This window comes from Felis catus, chromosome A1 (genome assembly GCF_018350175.1).
Source record: "Felis catus isolate Fca126 chromosome A1, F.catus_Fca126_mat1.0, whole genome shotgun sequence".
Classification (NCBI taxonomy): domain Eukaryota; kingdom Metazoa; phylum Chordata; class Mammalia; order Carnivora; family Felidae; genus Felis; species Felis catus.
The window spans coordinates 104,759,150-104,782,212 of NC_058368.1; the positions used below are offsets into that span (position 1 = coordinate 104,759,150).

General features: G+C 38.7%; 1 protein-coding gene across 2 annotated transcripts in view; it reads left to right on the forward strand.

Moving 5' to 3' along the window:
• MEGF10 (multiple EGF like domains 10) overlaps nt 1-23,063 on the forward strand; it is a 177,518-nt gene that overhangs the window by 66,288 nt on the left and 88,167 nt on the right. For both annotated transcript variants that reach the window (XM_006927570.5, XM_045058512.1), the window contains exon 5: nt 22,617-22,709. In XM_006927570.5, coding sequence (XP_006927632.2) covers nt 22,617-22,709 — 93 coding nt within the window. The remainder of the gene's footprint in view (nt 1-22,616; nt 22,710-23,063) is intronic.

Here is a 23,063-nt window from a genome sequence, read left to right on the forward strand (position 1 = left end):
CTGAGATTTTTCAAGATGGCAAGTGCTAGGGTCCAGGGCAAGGTGCCTTGTGTGGGCTGAGAAATTTCCACCTTTGGCAGAGGGCTGTTTATTGATGAGCTGGGCATCTCTGGGGGAGGGAGGGGAGCACGGTAAGAGTTTAAGGAGTGGGCAACACCTCTCTGAAGCTGAAGGCACTCTGAGCCTTCTGCTCTGGATTTGCTTGACTCTCACAAGCTTGATTAATAATAGAGTTGTGATCTTGTCAAATATTTCCCAACAACTGTGGTGGGTCGACTCTTGAACAGACTCTTTTGAGGCCGGATTAAAGTGAGACAATCCTATTGGGCTAGCCGAAGAGACCCTGAGCTGACAGCAATCAGATGGTATGTTTCTAAGTATACCTACTCATGATGCCCTTTCTGCCACGGCAGTGGATTTTTTCATGTTTCCATAGGGACCCTGTGTTCTGTTGCTATGGAGCCCGACTTGGTTTGGAGGAACCTATCAGTAAATACTGGGAAAGGCCCTTTGTCCACATGTTTCACCAGCAGAAATTCCAATTTTCCCACACATCTATTGGAACCTAAACTTCAGGTCTCCAGTTTTGGTCTTTGGTCTCAGCTACTACTGAAAATAGGAAATCTGATAAACAATGCAGACGATCTTTGTTGATTTCTCGATGGTCAGTGTTTGCTCACTAGTTAGGATTTCACAAATAGAAACTATGAATATAATAGTAAATTGAAGATACCTTGAGTTTAAACAGATGGAAATCATGTCTGCTGCCTTTTTTTTTTTTTTTTTTTTTTTTTTTTTTTTTTTTTTTTTTTTTTTTTTGCTTAAGAAAGCCTGACTTTAGAGTCCCATGGAAGCAGGCCAAAGGAAGGCCATGAAACATCCTTGCCTTATCTCTAGAAAATGAGTTCCTGCAATTTTACCCTTTACAAGACAGGTGGAATTCTTACAGGTCTAATAATTTACACAGCCTCCTTACAGAGATAGATAATAGCTAATAGGAAAGCTCAGAATGGAGAAGCAATTTTTATTGTACTATGGTTTAAATCTTTTTACAGCAAAGTAATTTTAAAATAATGGGGAAAAAGCACATTTTGGCTTAAATGTCCAACCACAAAACATTGATCTGGCCAGGTGGTTGCAGAACTTGCATTTTTTTAGTCCAGGATGGTGACTCTCAGTACTTTTACAGATAATCCAGTGGTAAACCTATTCCATCCCTCTGGGCCACACACGGAGCTGCTAAAGGAGAGGGAGACAGGCACTGATACAAGCAGTGTTGCATGGACACTGTTCTGTCTTTAAGCTGCAGCAATATCCCAAGTTTTTTCTTGAAGAATAATTCTAAGAGGGTTGAAAGAAACCAGCTAGGCCTCCAAGAGAACCACTCTGTAGAAAAACAGTCCTTTGGGGTGCCTGGGTGGTTCAGTCATTTGAGCATCAGGCTCTTGATTTCTGCTCAGGTCATGACTCATGGTTTGTGGGATCAAGCCCCACATCAAGCTCTGTGCTGACAGCGTGGAGCCTGCTTGGGATTTTCTCTCTTTCTGCCCTTCCCAGCTCATGCTCTCTCTCTGACTCTCAAAAAAATAAATAAACATTAAAAAAAGAAGAAAAGCAATCTTCTTACTCAGACCACAGAAGGGAGCATGATTTGAAGGTGGGCCTCCCTGACCATCGAGGCACATTGGAGGGGCAAAGCTGTTATGACAAGTCTAAAAATATGGTGCCCCCACTGATGTTTAAGCTCAATAATAACTAGGTTAATCTATTGTACTTGGCATGTCATTGGGGGAAAAAAACGAAATATGCCACCTCAAATGAAATCAGTGTGTTTATCCAAGGAGACTAGGTTTCCAGAAACTTGGACCCTGTGCATTATCTCTAGTGTGGGCTACTGAATATCCATCCTGTAGAATTCACTGTTGCATCATCCAGGAAGATTGGGAAATGCCTTGTGTTTGATCCCCTTTCTCAAATATTTATGGTAGTCTGGTGAAGGCTCTGGAAATGGTTGGGTAAAGGTGTGTCTAAAGTTTATTTGGCCATGAAATTCCACCCCCACTCCCACCCTTTTCAACCCCAAGAACATGATAGAACTGGTAATACTCAGACTCTACTTATTTGAGGAATAATGCTTTAAGGGATTCAGTTTTCTTTTCTATAACTCTAGACTGGTAACTGTAATTGTCTAACTTTATCAGAGACTCTTTGGAGCTTTAATTTCTTGAGTTTTCTACCCAGGTTTATTGGGATATAATGACATATAACATGTAAGGTGTACAACATGATAATTTGACACACTTACATATATTGCAAAATGATTACAAGAAGGTTAGTTAACCTTTCCGTCATCTTTCATGATTACTGTTTCTTGTTTGTGGTGAGAACATTGAAGACGTACTCTTCTTAGTAAATGTTTGTATATAATACAGTATTATTAACTATAGTTGACATGCTGTACAGAAGAGTCCCAGAACTTATTCATCTTGTTACTTACAAGCTTGTACCCTTTGACAAACTTCTCCCCATTTCCTCTACCTTTCCAGCCCTGGGACCACTGTTCCACTCTGTTTCTATGAGTTCAGCTTTTTCAGATTCTGCAAAGAATAACATCATATGGAATTTCTCTTTCTGACTCATCACTTAGGATAATGCCCTTAGGACCATCTATGTTGTCACAGATGGCAAGATTTCCTTCTTTATTGTGGATGGATAACATTCCTCTGTATGTATATACCACATTTTCTTTGTCCATTCATCAGCCAAAGGACAGGTATGTTGTTTCCCTATCTTAGCTATTATGAATACTGCTGCAGTGGACACGGGAGGGCAGATATTCCTTTGAGACCTGATTTCATTTCATTTGGATATGTACCCAGAAGTGGGATTGCTGGAGCATATGGAAGTTCTATTTTTGATCTTTTGAGGAGCTTCCATACTGTTTTCCATAGTGTCTGTATCAACATACAGTCCCACCAACAGTGCCCAAGGGTTGGGCACTTCTCTGTGTCCTCACCAACACTTCTCCCTTGTCTTTCTGATGAGTGCCATCCTAGCAAGTGTGAGGGGATATGTATATGACTCTTTTGGAAAAAATGTCTATTCAGGTTCTCTTTTTTAATTGGATTGTTTGGTTTTTACTATTGAGTTGTATGAGTGCTTATATATTTTGGATATTAGCCCCTTATCAGACATAAAATTTGCAAATATTTTCTTCCATCCTGTAGGTTGACTTTTCACTCTGTCAGTTGTTTCTTTTGCTGTGCAGAGGCTTTTTAGTTTGATGTAACCCACTTACTTATTTTTACTGTCAGTCATTGCTCGTGCTTTCAGTGTCCTATCAAAAAAAAAAAAAAAATCATGGCCAAGACCAATGTAAAGCACTCTCCCCCTATGCTTTCTTCTAGGAGTTTTATGGTGTCAGGTTTTATATTTTAAAATGTTTTTAATGTTATTTATTTTTGAGAGAGAGCAAGTGAGCGGATGAGGGGCAGAGAGAGATGGAAACAGAAAATCCGAAGCAGGCTTTGTGCTGTCAGCACAAAGCCCGACATGGGGCTTGAACCCATGAACCGTGAGATCATGACCTGAACCAAGTCAGATGCTCAACCACCTGAGCCACCCAGGCACCCCAGGTTTTATAGTTAAGTCTTTAATCCATTTCTAGGTTATTTTTTTTAGTGTAAGATAGGGGTCCAATTCCATTCTTCTGTATGTGATTATCTAGTTTCCTTAGTGCCATTTATTGAAGAGACTGTCCTTTCCCCATTGGGAATTCTTGGTTCTCTCATCAAGTATTGTTGGCCATCTATGCCAGGACTTACTTATGAGCTTTCAATTCTGTTCCTATGGTCCCTGTGCCAGTGCCAGGCTGTTTGGTTATGGTAGCTGTGTAATATAGTTTGAAATCAAGAAGCACGATGCCTCCAGGTTTGTTTTTTTCTCTTAAGATGGCATTGGCTATTCAGTGTTTTATGGGTTTTTGTTTGGCTGTTTTGTTTGTTTTTAAGTAGATGTCACACACAGTGCACAGCCCAATGTGGGGCTTGAAGTCATGACCCTGAGCGTAAGATCTGAGCTGAGATCAAGAGTCGGTCGCTTAACTGACTGAGCCAACCAGGTGCCCTGTTTTATGGTTTTATAAATAATTTAGGATTGTTGTTTCTATTTCTGTGAAAAATGCTATTGGAATGCTATAGGGATAGGATTGAATAGGCTTTGGGTACTCTGAACATTCTACCAATATTAGTACTTCCATCTTTCCATTTACTGGTGTCTTCTTAAATTTTCTTCATCAAAGTTTTATATTCGGTGTACAAAAGTTTCACTTCCTTCGTTAAATATATTCTTAAGTATTCTATTATTTTTGATGCTATTGTGAATAGAACTGTTTTACTTATTTCTTTTTCAGATATTTCATCATTACCATGTAAAACTGAAACCGATTTCTTTATGTTGATTTTGTATCCTGTAACTTTACCAAATTTGTTGATTAGTTCTAACTGGTTTTGGTGGAGTCTTTAGAATTTTCTCTCTATAAGATAATATTATCGACAAACAGAGACAATTTGATTTCTTCCTTTCCAGTACCAATGCTTTTATTTCCTTTCCTTACCAGATTGCTCTGGATGGGACTCCAGGACTAAGTTGAATGAAAGTAGTGAAAGTGGACATTGTTGTCTTGTTCCTGATCTTAGAGGAAGAGCTTTCACTTTTTACCACTGAGTATGTTAGCTGTAGGCATGTCACATATGCCTTTATTACATTGACCTACATTCCTTACATACCCAATTTATTGAGAGTTTATATCATGAAAGGATGTGTATTTTGTCAAATGCTCTCTCTACATCTACTGAGATAATCACTCAGCTTGCCTTTCATTGGACTAATGTAATGTATTACGTATTTTTATGTTTAGCCATCTTTGTATCTCAAGGATAAATTCCCCTTGCACAGTGTGTATGATCCTTTTAATGTGTTGCTGAGTCTTCTTTGCTAATATTTTGCTGAGAACTTTTGCTTCTGTATTCATCAAGGATATTGACCTATAATTTACTTGTCTTATAGTGTCCTTATCTGGTTTTGATATCAGGATAACGCTGGCTTTGTAAAATGAGTTTGGGAGTGTTTTCTTCAGTTTTGGAGAAGAGTTTGAGAAAAATTGGCATGAGTTATTCTTTAAATGTCTGGTACATTCACCAGGCCAACCTTCTGGTCCTGGACTTTTCTTCGTGGTAAAGTTTTCTGTTGCCTTACCATAATTGGTTTGTTGAGATTTTCTGTTTTTTTATGATTCACTCTTGGTAGGTTTTATGTATACATTTCTTCTAAGTTCTCCAATTGGTTGATCTATAATTGTTCATAGTATTGTCTTAAAATCTTTTTTATTTCAGTGTTACCAGTTGTAACATCTCCTCTTTCATTTCTAATTTTATTTACTTTTCAATAGGTAGTCTAGCTAAAGATTTGTCAATTTTGATAATCTTTTCAAAAAACCAGCTCTCAGTCTATTGTTTTTTGATCTCTATTTCTTTTATTTATGTTTTGATATTTGTCATTTCCTTCCTTGTGTTAACTTTGGGCTTAGTTGTCTCTTTTTTTTTTTTTCTTTTCTGATTCCTTGATATGTAGGAACCTTCCTCTTGTTTTCTGAGATCTTCTATTAATGAAGATTATTACTATGAACTTCCCTATTAGAACACCTTTTGCTGTATCCCATAAGTTTTGGTATGTTGTGTTTCCTTTTTTGTTTGTTTCAATAAATTTTTAGTTTTTTTATTTCATTGACCTATTGGTCGTTTAGAAGTACGTTGTTATATTTCCACATAACTGTGAATTTTCTACTTTTCCTCCTGGTAGTGATTTCTGGTTTCAACCAATGGTGGTTGGAAAAGATGCTTGATATGATTCCAGTCTTCTTAACTTTGCTAAGACTTGTTTTGTAACCTATCATGTGATATCCTGAGGAATGTTCCTTATGCAGTTGAGAAGAACAAGTATTCTGCTGCTTTTGGGTCAAATATTTCTTATATGTCTAAAGTAAAGTTCAAGTCCAACATTTCCTTATTGGTTTTCAGAGTGTGAATGATTTATCCATTGTTTAAAGTAGGGTTTTGAAGTCCTCTACTATTAATATATTATTGTCTATTTTTCCCTTCAGATCTGTTGGTATATGATTAATATATTTAAGTGCTCCAAGTTGTTATATCATCTTGATGAATTGACCCCTTTACATTATATGGTGATCTTATTTCTCTCTTATTACCATTTTTGGCTTACAGTCTATTTTCTCAGATACAAGTATGGGTAGGTATCCCTGTTTTCTTTTGGTTTCCGCTTGGCAAGAATATCTTTTTTCATCCTTTCACTTTGAGTTTCTATGTATGCTTAAAGCTGAAGTGAGTCTGTTCTGAGCAGCATATTGTTCGGTCTCCCTCCTCCTCCTCCTCCTCCTCCACCTCCTCCTCCTTCTGCTTCTTCTTCTTCTTCATCAATCCAGCTATGCTGTACCTTTTGATTGGAGAATTTATCCATTTACATTTAGAGTACTTTTCGGTAGGTAAGGACTTAATAATGCTGTCTTATTGTTTTCTGATTGGTAGTTCCCTTCTCCCTTTCTCCCTCTATTTCTGCATTCCTTTGTGAATTGATGCTTTTCTATAGTGGTCATTTGATTCCCTTCTCTTTTGGGTATCTACTGTGGGTTTTTGCTTTGTGATTGCCATGAGGCCTATATAAAGATAGATATAATAATCTATTTTATGTTATAGAGACTTAACAAAACTCTACTCTTTCTTTCCCCTTCTTTTATGTTTTTGGTTAAAGTTTATTTATTTACTGAGAGAGAGTTAGAGAGAAAGAGAGAGAGAGAGGGAAAGAGCAAGCGAGCATGTATGAGCAGGGGAGGGGGAGAGAGAGAGAGAGAGAGAGAGAGAGAGAGAGAGAGAGAGAGAGAGAATCCCAAGCAGGATCTGCACTGTCAGCACAGAGCCCAATGTGGGGCTCAAATTCAAGAACCATGAGATCATGACCTTAGCTGAAATCAAGAGTTGGACACTTAACTGAGTCACCCAGGCACCTCTCCTTCTTTTATGTTTTTATTTCACACTTTATTACCTCTTTTTATGTATGTATTCATTAACAAATTATTGTAGCTATATATTTTTTAACACTCGTGTCTTTTAACCTTTATATTAAAGAGGTTAACACCCCCCCCACCATATTACATTATTAGAGTAAAATTGTGTAAGTGTAAAGTGTATAGCTTGTTATTTTGATATATTTATATATTGTAATAGATTACCAATGTAACAATATTTATCACATTATATAATTATAGTACAATATTATTTTCTGTATTCATTATAATGTTTGTTCATTAGATCTCAATGACTTATTTATTACTTATTGCAAGTTTGTACCGTTTTTTTAAGTTTATTTCTTTATTTTGAGAGAGTGAGAGAGAGAGAGAGCATAAGTTGGGTAGGGGCAGAGAGAGAGAGAGAGAGAATCCTAAGCAGGCCTGCGCTGTCAGAGTAAAGCCTGGCATGGGACTGGAACTCACAAACCATGAGATCATGACCTGAGCCAAAGTCATATGCTTAACCGACTGAGCCACCCAGGCACCCTGCAAATTTGTACCCTTAAACACAGTCACTCCTGTTCCCTGGTAACTACCATTCAGTTCTATTTTTTTTTATGGTTTAGCTTTAATAGATTCTACATATGAGTGATATCATACGGTACTTGTCTTTGTCTTTCTGACTTACTTAACATAATGTGCTCAAGGTCCATCTGTGTTGTTGCAAATGGGAGAATATCTTCCTTCTTTGTGGCTAAATAATATTCCATTGTGTATGTGTACCACGTCTGTTTTATTCACTCATCCAAATGTTGATGGGCATTTGGTTTGTTTCCATATCTCGTCTGTTGTGAATAATGCTGCATTAAATGTGGGAGTGTGTATATTTTATCAAAATCTTGCTTATATTATTCTAAATGTGACTGTATACTTACATTTACCAGTGTGTTGTAAATTTTCATATTTTTCATGCTACTAAATAGCATCCTTTTACTCCAGCTTAAAGATCTCCTTTTAGCATTTCTAAATGCTCCCTCATCTTTTATTTGTCTGGAAAAGTCTTTAAGTCTCCTTCATTTTGAAGGACAACTCTGCTGGAGAGAGTATTCTTGGCTGGCAGGTTATTTTTCTTTCAGAACTTTGGATAGATCATTCCAATCTCTCCTGACCCATAAGGTTTCAGATGAGAAATCCACTGATAGTCTTATGAAGGTTTCCTTGTAAATTACAAGCTTCTTCTTTCTCATTGCTTTTAAGCTTCTCTCTTTGTTTTTGATTTTTGACATTTTTATGATAATGTGTCTTGGAGAAGATACCTTTGAGTTTGTTTGATGACTAATGAGGCTTATGATCTCCAGTATCCAAATCTCTCCTCAGATTTGGGATATTCTCAGCCATTATTTCTTTAAGTAAGCTTTCTGCCTCTTTCTCCCTCTCTTTTCTTGTAGGGATTCCAATAATTAGCAAATTGCTTCTTTAATGGTATCCTATAGAACAGGTAGTCTTTCTTCACCTTTTTTTTTTCCATTCTTTGTCTTTGTTCTCCTCTGGCTTGAAAATGTAAAAAATATCTGTTTTCTATTTCACAGATTATTTTCTTCTGCCTGATCTATTCTTCTCTTGATGCCCTCTTGCATTTTTTATTCGATTCTTTGTTTTCTTTAGATTGAGAATTTCTATTGGGTTCTTTTTAGTTATTTTTTGTTAAACTTCTAATTTTCTTTGTGTATTGTTTTCCTAATCTTATTGAATTGTTCTTCTTTTTTTTGTAGTGGACTGGGCTTCCTTAACAGATATTTTGAATTCTTTATTGAGTCAATCACAGCTTTCCATGTCTTTGAGGTTGGTTATTGGAATATTTATGTGTTCCTTTGGTGGTGTCATGTTTTCCTGGTATTTAATGTTCCTTGAAGTCTTTTGTTCCTGTTATCTTCACATTTGTATTGGCACTCATCTTCTCCAGTCTTTACTAACTGCTTTAGAAGAGCAACATGTTCTTTCAGCTCTGCTAGGGATTCTGAGGCTTTCTCAGAACCTGTATCGATTTGGGCTGCTTCTCTCTTCTTGCTCCCTCTTGTGGCAGAATTGTGAAACTTGTATGCCTTCTAATCTGGAACACACCAGGTCAGGAGCTGACAGCCTCTCCTTTGCTCTCCCAAGGGCAGAGCAAAAGCTCAAGTTTATAGTCTCTCCTTGGTCCACAGATTCGGGCTGGCTTTATGCACATTTTCACTAGCCATCTCTCAAGGCTTATTCTTACCACTGTTGGGAACATGCACAGAGAGGTGGACACAGAGTTTGTGGGGGAGGGGTAGTTTGAGGTGCATGGAGTGTTGGGAGTGTTGTTGGGCCAGTGGGGTGAATCCACAGGCTGGGAATTCCCAGTGGCTCATGGGTGGGCTTCTTGTTGGACTCTGAAACACAGATAGTAGGATCCATGTTCCTTTAATGCCCTCCAAGATACTTATCTGCTGCTCTCCCAACCTCGTCCCTTTCCCTAGTCATGTGGTTCACAACTCTATATTCTCGATGTGTCAAGGAGAGAAATGGGGCTCTTTGACAAAGTTCTACACAGTTGGGGGAGCTATGTGCTCACTCACACACTCTCACTTTTCCTGGCATGAGAAATCACAGGCTAAGAAGGGCTCTGTTGGTACTGAGGTGCACTGCCCTGGGGGAGGGATGATGAGTAAAGTCTAACTTTTCCTCTTATCCTCTCCATTGTGTCCACAGTTGTTTGTTTGTTTGTTTGTTTGTTTGTTTGTTTATTTATTTATTTATTTATTTATTTATTTATTTATTTATTTGCTTCAGTGATGTTCTGGAGCTTCCTTATTGGAAATCTGATCTTCCACAAAGGCTCTATCATCCATGGGTGATTGTTTAAGACAGTGTTCTCCAGGGACTCCTGGACCATGGCCAAGATGGACTGGAGACAGTTAATGGGCCACTTCAGGGTCCATAGCTAGGGCTGAGGTCTGTATGTTTTATTATCTGATGCTTGGGTAGGCAAGACTCCTTTCGAGTCCTTTGAAGTATGGTGTTGAATTCCACAGCTCCCATGAAGGCACTTTTGTCCATGGATGGATGCCAAATTGTTGCTGAGGTGCAGTGCTGTGATGGATGTCTTTTTCAGGAATATTGCTAATGTCACTCCTCTTTAATTTCCTTTAAGGGTAAGGAATTTTAACAACTCCGGAAAGGGCAAAATTTAGTCGAGTCATGATGGGATATAGCAGACATTCTTCCCTTCACAATGGCATAGAAAATGTACCTATTTCCTGGCTTCATCAACTGGGCCAGCATTGGTGGGGCCTCCCCTCCAAGCTTTGAACCATATTGACAGAGGTATTTCATGGTCAACAGTTGTTCACCAAACGTAGAGGCATCAGTGAGTATGCCTATGAAGCTGATCTTGATATTAAATTCAAAACAGCTATATACATGATAGATTTGATTCAAGGGCAAAAAACGAAAACTAAGAAAAAGGGACAGTTAAGTTTAAAATGCCATCTGTTAAAGAACTTAAAAGCTGTTTATTCTGAACAGCTGCAGTCCATCACTGATCTGTAGTCCAATAGTCTAGGCCAGAGGTGGCAGACTAGCGGGCTGGATGCTTTGGTGTGTAATCATGTTTTGTTTGGTACACAGAATGTTTTCCTGTTTTTGTTTGTTTGTTTTAAGATTACTTATTTATTTTGAGAGAAAGAAAGAGCACTGGCATGTGAGCATGAGCGTGAGTTGGGGAGGGGCAGAGAGAGAGGAAGAGAGAGAATCCCAAGCAGGCTCCACACTGACAGAGCTGGTTCGATCTCATGGCTGTGAGATCATGACCTGAGCTGAAAACAAAAGCCAGATACTTAACCGAGCCACCCAGGTGCCCTGAGTGTCTTACATTAAAAAAAAAAAATTGAACATAAAACTTAGGACTTTCCTCTTCCATGGAGAAACCAGGCAATTGATAGCATTGGCTTGGTGGCAGAAGGCTAGAGACACTGAAGGGGAATTACCCCTTTATTTATTTTTAATAAGGATATAATTAACATATAACACTATATTAGTTCCTGGTGTACAACACCATGATTCAACATGTATGTAAGTGTTGTGAAATGATCACCAAAGTAAGTCTAGTTAACATCCATCACCACATGTGCTTGTTTCAACAGCACATATACTAAAACATCCATCATCACACATAGTTGTAAAATATTTTTTTCCTTGGGATGAGAACTTCTAAGATCTACTCTTACCAACTTTCAAATAGGCAATATAGTATTATTAATATAGCCACTTAATTATTTTATAATAGGAAGTTTGTTCCTTTTGACTCCCTGGAGCTGCCCCTTTTAATTTTTTTTTAATGTTTATTTTTGAGAGACAGTAAGAGAGAGTGTGAATGGGGGAGGGGCAGAGAGAGAGGGAGACACAGAATCCGAAGCAGGCTCCAGGCTCCGAGCTGTCAGCACAGAGCCCGACGTGGGGCTTGTACCCATGAACCATGAGATCATGGCCTGAGCCGAAGTCTGACGCTTAACCAACTGAGTCATCCAGATGCCCCTAGAGCTGCCCCTTTTAGATGAGTAAGTGCTCCCTGAGTTTTCTCAGGCCTCACCTGAACTTCTCACTCTGCTCATCGATCCCACTTGGTTCCTAGAGGCATTTGAGCTTGTGTTCCCCGGTTTCCATGGGGCATTCTATTAGCAAAAGTCCAGCTGCCCGTTTTCTCTCAGACCCTTGATCCTCCTCTCTTTGAAGAAGTTCTACCACTTAATTTGTATATTGGGCTTAAGTCTTCAATACTGAAAGGCAAATAACTCTGATGAGGAAATAATCTTAGCTGCTATTATTAGTCACTGACCTTTCACTATGAGGACTCCATTCATCGTCAAGCTAATGGAGACAGGCCTGTAGAAAGAACATAAGGGCACCAGAGTCCAAAAGGAAGTGTCCAGGGACCAGCGAGGAGGAAGCAGGGGTGAGGACACTGAATGGGAAAAGCATAGCTCTGACACCCATTACCCTCTCAACTTTCCCTAGAGCTGGCCTTTGTTATTAACATGTGATTCAGATGTATTGGTTAACCAGAAGCAAAGTATCTGGGAACAAGTGTCATTGAGATGAAATAGGGTGGACCGGGGGAAATGCCATGTGGTGGAAAACATGCTTTGGGAAAGAGTATTTGTGAAAGAATTCCAGGGCTCCATAGAGAGTGGTCGAACCACGAGGAATGCCTTTCTAAAAACAGGGGAGCCTGGTATGGCACTTCCTGTAGAATCATCATACTTTCCTCACAGACATAAACATGACAAGACCAGGAGGGAGATGATTTATCACACACAAAGGTGCCTTCCTTCTGGTTTCTTCTCTACACTGTGTGCTGGTGATTTTGAAATCCTGCTCAAATGGAATCAGTTTAGAGTTGTCTCATCACCCTGGTTGTAGGCTGAGTTGTTACAGATTCGTGCTTTGGAAAATTAGAGTTTATTCCAGCGCTTATGAACTTTTTGAAACTATGGTCCGTTAGGATCATGTTACTCATGTGACTTAAATCTAATTTAACCTAAAGAGACAATGGCAGAATCGTGGCCAAAATAGATAATGCCTGTATATGTGTGGAATTAAGCTAAAAACTCTTCCCATTTTCAAATAAATGAATAGGATTATGCGCTCTACAGATGGTATTTCAGTCCCTTGTGTAGGATTCATTACAGGAGTCCATTTCTACACAAACTTTTTTTTTTTCTAAGTAACTCACATTGTAGAGGAAAATTTTAGTAGAATATTGCATGTGAGATTTTAATATGAGCATTTCCCCAAATAAATATTTCTTGGAAGCTTCTAAAGCCAGTACCTTCTTAAGTATTTACAGAGCCCATCCATCAATGACCATAGATTCTTACTGAAATTGTAATGTGTGCACAGCATTTTAATGTTACTTGAGAGTTTTTAAATCTTCCCTCCTGAATAGAGATAAGTCTCTTTGTCCTTCTTTGGAAGTTCTCCTCACACTCTGGATTGTTTTTTAACAGCTTTACTGAGGTAAAATTGACAAAAAATAACTGTACAAATTTAAGTGTACCATTTGATAGTTATTGGTATGCATTTCATGTATATAACCATGAAACCATCCATGTCAGTCCTGATAGTGAACTTACTCATCACATACAAACATTTCCTCACATGCCTTTGTATTCCTTCCAACCACTCCTACCTGCTCCCCACTTATTCAGGTACCCACTGATCTGCTTTCTGTCCCTCTTGATTAGTTTGTATTTTGTAGACATTTATATAAATGGAATCATATAGTATGTTCTGTTTTGTGCCTAATCTCTTTCACTCAACGTAATCATATTGGCATTCGTCCATATTGTTGTACCATTAACTCATTCCATTTTACTGAGTAGTGTTCTATTACATGGATATACCACCATTTATTATTTATCCTTTCATGTGTTTGTGGACCATTTTGGGCAATTACCAATCAAGCTGCTCTGAGAACTCATGTACAAGTTCTTCCTCATACACTACATTCAGAGATGCTTTATTTGTAATAGCTGAACCCTGCAAACAATCCAAACACCCATGAACACGTTAGGAAATTGCCAGACTTTGCCAAAGTGGTTGTCCGTTTTATATTCTCACTAGCACTGTAGGAGAGTTGTAGCCTCTCCACATCTATGCCATCACTTCGTAGAGTCTTCCTCATTTCAGTCATTTGAACAGTTATGCGGTATTATCTTGTGATTTTAATTTGCACTGTTCTGGTGATGAACGATAATGAGCATCTTTTCATGAACTTATTTGCCATTAGTACATCTTTGCTAAAGTGTTCATATCTTTTGCCTATTTATTTATTTATTTATTTGTAATTACACTGATGGTTTTCTTACTACTCTTTATATATTCTGGATGCAACTTCTTTATCAGATAATATTAAAAAATATATTAGTTTCATTCTGTGACTTGTCTTGTCATTCTCCTTATGTTTTTTTGAAGAGCAAAAATTTTTAATTTTCTTGGACAAAGTGATTCATTTACTCTTTTCCATTTTGTGTTTTTGGTGCTGTATCTAAGGAATCTTTGCCCACCTCAAGATCACAAAGGTTTTATCTTCCGTTTTCTTCTACAGATTTTAAACTTTAAGGTTTTACATTTAGGTCTAGGATTCATTTTGAGTTAATTTTTGTATTTGGTGTGCAATTACCCACATTTGCTGATGTGCATATGGATATTCCAATTTTCCATCACTGTTTCTTCACTGAATTGCCTTTGTTGCTCTGTAAAAAGATAATTGTGCATATATGTGTAAATTAATTTCTGGACTGTCTTTTCCTTTCCACTGATCTGTTTGTCTATATTTACACCAATGTCACATGTATTTATAAGCATTATAAGTCTTTTTTTTTTTTTTTTTTTTTTGGGACAGAGAGAGACAGAGCATGAACGGGGGAGGGGCAGAGAGAGAGGGAGACACAGAATCGGAAACAGGCTCCAGGCTCCGAGCCATCAGCCCAGAGCCCGACGCGGGGCTCGAACTCACGGACCGCGAGATCGTGACCTGGCTGAAGTCGGACGCTTAACCGACTGCGCCACCCAGGCGCCCCTATAAGTCTTTAAATTAAGTAGTATTTGTATTTCTTTTTAAAGTTGTTTTGGCCCTTCTAGGCACTTCACATGAACATAAATCTTAAAAGCAGCTTGTCAATATTTATAAGAAAAGCTGCTGGGATATTGATTAGTATTGTATTGAATCTATGTCTATGTATAGATCTCTTTGGGGAGAATTGATATGTTAACAATATTGAATCACCAGAGTTATAAACAAGGTCTGTCTCTGTTTGGAGACGGCATGTATGTTCTGCTGCTGTGAATTCTGTAAGTGTCAAATAGGTCAAATTGACTGTCAATTCTCTACTTTCTCTCAGCAGTGTTGTTAATTCTTAGTGTACACGTCTTTCACATTTTTGGTTAGACTTGCCCTTTTCGATGCTATTGTAGATGGCTTTTAAAATTTCAATTTCTGATTGTTCATTGCTAGTGTATAGAAGTATATTTTTTGTACAATTTTGTATATGTAACTTCCCTAAACTCATTATTTTTAGTGGCTTTTTTCGTAGATTCCATCAGATATTTTACATATAGAGATATATTTATATAATCTGTAAATAAGGGGAGTTTTGCTTCTTTCTTCCCAGTCTGGATATCTTTTATTTCCTTTTTACTGCCTTATTATACTTGCTAGAACTTCCAGTGCAACGCTGAATAGAAATTATAAGAGCAAACTTCCTCGTCTTGTTCTTAATCATGCATGTATGGGTGGGAACATTCATTATTTTATTACATTAGTAGTGGGCTTTTCATATTTGCCCTTTATCAGGAAAAGGAAAAGGGAAATCTCCTTTTTGTTCCTGGTTCACAGAAAATTCTTATCAGAAATGGATACTGGATTTTGCCAAATGCTTTTTCAGCCTTTTTTTGAGATAATAATTTTCTGCTATTATTATTATTTTTTTTAATTGAGGAACTCACTCACCTGAAAGATCCCCCAAAAGGGCAATGTATTAGTTAGGAATTGTGTTTGGCTACAATAAATAGATGCCTGAAAAATAGAAACAGGTACATACTAAGGGTTTATTATCTTTATGTAATAAGAAGTCCAGAAGTTGTTGCTTTGTGGCATACGTTCATGCACACAATGAATTCAGAGCAAAAGTTTCCACAATTCTCTGGGTCCTTCCTTCAAGTTCTTGATGGTATTTGCAGATTCAACCATTTTGTCCACACACTAGGCATCAGAATGGAGAAAGAGAAGGGGAATTACACTTACCAATTAAGTCTGTCCCCCACACTGTTTTCTTCCTGCACACTTCAATCCAGAAAGAGGGCTGGGAAATGTAGTTTATTGCTGGGTACCTTATTGTCCCTGGTGAGAGTGGGATTCTGTTAATAAGGATGGAAAGAAGGATGGACGTTAGGTATACAGTTAGCAACGTTTGCCAAAGATGCTGCTGGCAAATGCTCTTTGTGCCTGTGCCTAAGGGCCATGAAAGCCCTATTTAGGAATGGAGGGAAAGGAATTTGAGCTAAGTATTTTTTATTACATTGACTCAATGCAGAGTTCTAAGTTCCCTGGGTTCTCTCCCTTTCCATGACTGATCAGCCATCACTGCAGGTCATATATGCACCACTGGTGGCTGGGGAGCAAGAGTTCTGACCCCAAGCAGTGGGTGTGGCAACTTTGGGGATGGGATGGAAGGAGAAGGGAAAAGGCAACAGCTGTTGTTGGCCACTCTTTCCTGCAAGTGTATTATAAAGGTGTTCACTTCCTCTGTTCAGATGTTCTTTCATGAGAACCTCCTTGATTTCACTCCAGTTGCAATTAAACACTCCCCTCCTGCATTTCCTGCAGTATGTTTTGTGACTGCTTTATTGAGGTATAGTTCTTATAGTATTCTTTAATGTATACAATTCAGTGACCCTTGGTATATTCACAGAGTTGTGCGACTATCACACAATCAATTTTAGAACATCTTCATCACCCCACATTGACACCAATCCCTCCCAATCCTAGACCACTAATGCACTCTCTGTCTTTGTAGATTTGTCCCTTGGACGTGTCATAGAAATGGAATTCTTGAGTATGCTCTCGCAGTATTTTGCTGATACAGCTGCATTCTGCTCTGTGTCTATGGAGTTTGCGGAGCTTGTATTTGACTTCCTCTGCAGAGTAGGAGTCCCTCGTCTGCCATCTCTGTGTCTACAGTAGTGCTAGCAATGTGCCTGTTACATCAGTAAATACTAAATGGGAGGAAAGAGACGTCCTTTCCTTTTTATAAACAAACACAATAGGAGAGGCTGCAGTGTAAATTTGGAAATATGAAAACAAGATTATTCCTGTCTATACCTGAACACTATAGTATCAGTCGGATTTTTGAATGGCTGGATATGACTCCTAGCCACCCAGTTCACCTGCCCTAGTATCTGACCCAGCATAAAACATCTACCATTGTTTTCACTTCTGCTCCCCCCCTTCCCCCCACTTAAAATCCATCATAAGTTTTGGTCTACTGTGAGCCAGGTACAAGAGTTTAATTCTTCCTTCTACCTTTACCACCAGCTATGAATGTTGAGAAAACCCGTTCCATATTTCTAGTCTTGGCTTCTTTGTCTGAAAAAAATGTGGCAATTATGTTTGGGAAAGGGACCTTTAACTCTAATAATATGTGTTCTTTTATAGCAACTCAGAATAAATGAGTGCAGGCAAGATTTTGACCCGTGTTATTAATTCAGAATACCAGAATAAAAGGAATTTCTGTGGAAAGATGAGTTGTCTGGAAGGCTTGCATTCCCATTGGACAGTTATTTTCAAAAGATACTTTGATCATGGAAACATTTTTCAAATTAACTTACACGAATTGATATTATATCCATTAGAACAACAGTAAGCACTGTATTTAGAGATATAATTGGTTTATAAAGGAATCTTTAGTCTTCCCACACTTTTTTTTTTTTTTTAGGTGTAAATCCAAAGTGAAATGTACATGACAGAAGAGAAAACTATTGAGTATCGTTAGTGGCTCTTGGTATTAAAGCCAAGTATTTACACGTGAAAGAAATGAGGTCCGTGGCACTGGTAATGGGATTTAAGTGGATTTAGGATCTAAGGCTGAAATAGGAGCCTAATTAGAGAAGATCTTAAGGTCATCATGTCAGTCCTCACCTGTCCATCAGGCAGACAGACTGTCCACAGCTTTCACTTCTCATCAGTGTCTCTTGCCTGCCAGCTCTTGAGGGAGAAGATGCCTTGGCTACCCTCAAGACACTGATGCGTCTACAGCAGTGCTTAGTGTGGGCCCAGAGCTGCTACTTACATCCGGTCTCTAAAAAAGACTACTAAAATCTCAGAGTATGAAATCTGATGATCTTCTCCAAGGGAGATGGGGAAATTAAATCCTATGGGATAGTTTGTCTTTGCTAGCATTTTCCTGATTTGAAAAATAAGAAGAAAGGACATGAAGAGGGAATAAGAAGCCTGTTTTCCATGGATAGGAGAGCCACACTTATGATGGGTCTTTAGTACTTATTATTATTATTATTATTATTATTATTTTTAGGTAACTATTCTTGAAATCTAAGTGATTAAACATTTGTTAAGGGGAACCTCTGTTCCTTTTCTCTTTCTAGGGCACTTTGGGATTTTCTTTTATTCATTCATTCATTCTTTTATTTATTTATTTATTTATTTATTTATTTATTTATTTATTTATGTTTATTTTTGAGAGACAGAGAGAGACACAGCATGAGCAGGGGAGGGGCAGAGAGAGAGGGAGACACAGAATCCGAAGCAGGCTCCAAGCTCTGAGCTGTCAACACAGAGCCCGACGCGGGGCTCGAACCTACAAACCGTGAGATCATGACCTGAGCTGAAGTGGGACGCTTAACCGACTGAGCCACCCAGGTGCCTACTTTGGGATTTTCTACAGGACAAATCGACACCTTTATTCTACTTTATTTCTCACATGGAGTGCTTTAGTTATGGAAGCATAGCCCCCAGAGTGGGTGGCATCCGAAGCTAACTGAGGGAAGGTGGGACAGGGGTAGGGATCGAGCTCAGCTGATGTCCTTGGGCAAGGGTCACTGTCAACATATACACCACAGTGAGTGTCCGTGCAATGTGGCAAATTGGGATGTTTGAAAGCACAGAGTTTTATAGTTTACTGTCTTCCCTTCTGATGTCTCCTTTTGCTCCTGCTGGTCCAGCTGTTTCTTGGTGAAGGTTATTATTAGATGTGGAGAGTCCAGAGCTGGTGGGATAAGAGCTTGGAACACAGATGGCACTTGTGTGACAGAATCTAATGCTGTGTGAGGATTCTGCACTGTGGCAGTAGAATTCGTGTTCTTTCCTTCTGGAATCCATACCAACAATACTCCGCATTACTTAGATAATTACTTGACTTGAGGCTTCACTGCTCAGGGGCAATTTCATTGGCTTTAGCTTTAATTAAAAAAAAATCATTAGGGAAGCAGAATCCCCCTTCCAGTTTCTCATTAATTTACAGATGAATTTGTTTGCTGCTAACTATCTATTGACATTTTGCTCCAGACTTTGGCCAAATGTTAGTTCAAGGCATTTATAAAAATAATCTGGATTTTGACATTACTATCACAGGATTATTGTTTTTATCTGTTGTAGCTGACTGGACTGCTTGGTGTTCATTTCATAAAACACAAAGTTTATCCCATCAGGAATCAAACATGAGAGCATTCATATTCATTACTCAGCGATCTCAAAAATGTGAAATTTGAGGATATGGGCAACCCTTGTTTTCAGCGGCCGCCATATCCAATTTCTGTGTTCTCGGGTAGCTCTTCTTTCATACGAAAGGCGACTAGGATCTGATCTTTACAACTTCTTAGATGTGCGAATGGCATTTTGAATAGTTTTACTATCTTGAGTAAGGAGAAATTGGTAAATCGGGGTAGGAAGACTTAGGTTTGCAACATGCCTCAGACAGAGATGTCCTGAGTGCGTAAGACGAGTGAGATAAGGCACTGTCATATTTACATATTACGGTGGGTGCCAGCGCTCTGGGTGAGGTGGGAGTGTCCTGTGGCTGTGTGCACAGGCTGCCACATAACATGGTGTGATCCAGCATCCAGCGCATGCCCCCTGTGCAATTAGACTGAGCCTTTTGTGGCAATGAATTGACCCTTGCATACTCCAGGTATGGTGGTTTTCTGGCTTGTATGTGCAAATCTACATTTTAGAGAACAGTGCAGAGCCATGACCTTACAAATGAATGGCACATCTGCAATACCAAACACATGCTTAGAGATGGCAGGAGACGCTGAACCCTGAGGTTGGCACGTACTGACTTAACCTGGCAGCATGAGGCAACATTTTAGAGAGCCGGTGTATTCATATGTTACAGGCTGATTTTGCTTTTAATTACAGCGAAATATGTGATTGTCTGAATCACAGCAACTTGGGGAAGTTGCTGAGCATCTCCTTGCAATGCTAGTGTTAATATCTCTACACCGGCCCAACGTCCCAAGCTCACTTGACGTGGCGTCCCTCACCACATGGCCTTCTGGTGAAGGAAGTGAGTCTTTAGTTCTTCAAATTGATGGTCACTTTATTCCCTTGTGGTGTCCTCTACCTGATGGTTTGTTGTGATAATTCTATATGTTTCTTACAATATTCCCAGCTAATTCTCAGTCCTAACAACTGACTTTGATTTTGAAGGTCTACACCTTTTTTTTTTTATTTAACTTTATTTTTTATTTTTTAAAATTTACATCCAAATTAGTATATAGTGAAGCAGTGATTTCAGTAGATTCCTTAGTGGCCCTTACCCATTTAGCCCATCCCCCCTCCCACAACCCCTCCAGCAACCCTCAGTTTGTTTTCCATATTTATGAGTCTCTTCTGTTTTGTCCCCCTCCCTGTTTTTATATTATTTTTGTTTCCCTTCCCTTATACTCATCTGTTTTGTGTCTTAAAGTCCTCATATGAATGAAGTCATATGATTTTTGTCTTTCTCTGACTAATTTCACTTAGCATAATACCCTCCAGTTCCATCCGCATAGTTGCAAATGGCGAGATTTCATTCTTTTTGATTGGTGAGTAATACTCCATTGTGTGTGTGTGTGTGTGTGTGTGTGTGTGTGTGTGTGTGTGTGTGTATACCACATTTTCTTTATCCATTCATCTGTCAATGGATATTTGGGCTCTTTCCATACTTTGGCTATTGTTGATAGTGCTGCTCTAAACTTGGGGGTGCATGTGTCCCTTCGAAACAGCACACCTGTATCCCGTGGATAAATGCCTAGTAGTGCAATTGCTGGGTTGCAGGGTAGTTGTATTTTTAATTTTTTGAGCAACCTCCATACTGTTTTCCAGAGCGGCTGCACCAGTTTGCATTCCCACCAGCAATGCAAAAGAGATCCTCTTTCTCTACATCCTTGCCAACATCCGTTGTTGCCTGAGTTGTTAATGTTAGCCATTCTGACAGGTGTGAGGTGGTATCTCATTGTGGTTTTGATTTATATTTCCCTGATGCTGAGTGATGTTGAGCATTTTTTCATGGAAGGTCTACATCTTCTAAAGCTACTGCTCTGAACATTGCACCCAAACAGATCTTCTCACTTTCATTTGATTTCTTTCTACCCCTTTTTTTTTTGCTTTTTCTTCAGCTAAAATGCCTTCCCCTAGATCTCTGCATGTCTAAATTCTTTTTGATAAAAATAATAGGAGTGGTTATCATTTTTTGGTCCAGAAACTGTATGTAAAATATATACACACATATATATATATATACATATGTAAATATATACTATGTATATCACTGTATATACAGTATATATACAAATGTAAACTATACACATAATTGTGCCTAAATCAACATGAAAAATATTTAATGATGTGGGAAGATTTTTACCTTTATGTTAATGGAAAGGAAAATTGAAAACTATTAAGATTCTTTTTTTTCTTTGAGGAGAAAAATATATAGGGAAAATTTCCTGAGTGTCTCCATACATAGAAATGTTACCATTTGATGGAACCATAGGTAGGTTTACTTTGCTTATTGGTTTAAAATCTGTTTTACTTTTGTAATAAGACGTGAGTTAATAAAACTTATCTGTAAAGCATAGGATACCTTATTCCGTCTCATCCTTACATAAAATTTTGGAATATCTGAACCCCAAACTACACAGTGTTTTTCTCACAATTACTCATACATCCAGCCATTCTAAAGGGTGTTTAATCAAAGTGAGCGGCGCTAACATTGGACGTAATGCTTATGTTTGGCACAGAATATAGTTGATGTTCCTTTCTACCAGGCTACAGACCTTTGCTTTGGAAATGTCAGTCTACCTGTCCGCTCATGTTTGCGGTGATAACCCTTACTTCCACGGGTCAGGCCACACCTAAGACATTTACTAATGAAACAGAAATGAAGATTTACTAATCCCTGAAGACCTCAGTGACATTTTTTGAATATTTTTGTTGATAGGAAAAGGGCATCTCGTTCTGCTGTGTCATAGTTGGGAGTAACGTGCACCCAAAGAAATTTGACTTTGCTTTCCAGGGAAGGTATTATGGGTCTACTCTGGGGTCTACTCTGTCACTCTGGAGTCCCACTATCTCCCTTTGGGGCTTTTTTCCTGAACCCATATGTATGCTTCTCCTGAAACAAAGAGGATATATTCGGTAGTCACTGATAATTTTTTTAAAAATGTGGGTGAGGCAGTTTTTCTTGCAACTCCTTTCCTAATTTAGCATGACGTAGAATGAAATCATAGAAATGAAGGAATTTATTTGGAGATCTCAAAATCAGAAGGGGAATTGTTTGGTTGCACAGCGGACCCTGACAGGGCCAAGGAATGGATTGAAGGAAATTGTCAAGCATGCATGTTGTTTTTAAGTGATACTTGAGACTGGGATGTGAAACAGCTGTGTTGTTGGGTTGTTTTTTTTTTTTTTTTCTTCTTGTGCCAACTTTCCTTATTTGATTGATTTTCTCTCTGACAGCCCACTGTGCTGATAAATGTGTCCACGGTCGCTGCATTGCTCCGAACACCTGTCAGTGTGAGCCTGGCTGGGGTGGGACCAACTGCTCTAGTGGTAAGTTTCCACCTGTTCTTGTCCATCTCGGAGTGTTTTTGCTGCGTGGGCCCCCCTGTCTGCAGCTTATCCTGAACCATGGGTTTCCCTCTAGTTGCCTATGCAGAGTATGGTGTGGGTTCCCAGTCCAACTCATGAAGACAGTTTCTTGTACATCAGTGTATATATTATGTTCAGAACTGTTGTTAATTGAGGATAAAGAAAGGTCCTTAGAAAGAAGATGTCAATAGTCCGATGCTGGTACTTTTGTAAATATGAATATGTGTTCCAAAATTTAGGCTCCTTGGTTCAGGAAAGCTGTTGTGGTAACATAACTGTTATGTCCTAACTGTTCTTTTTACATGTTGACTGATC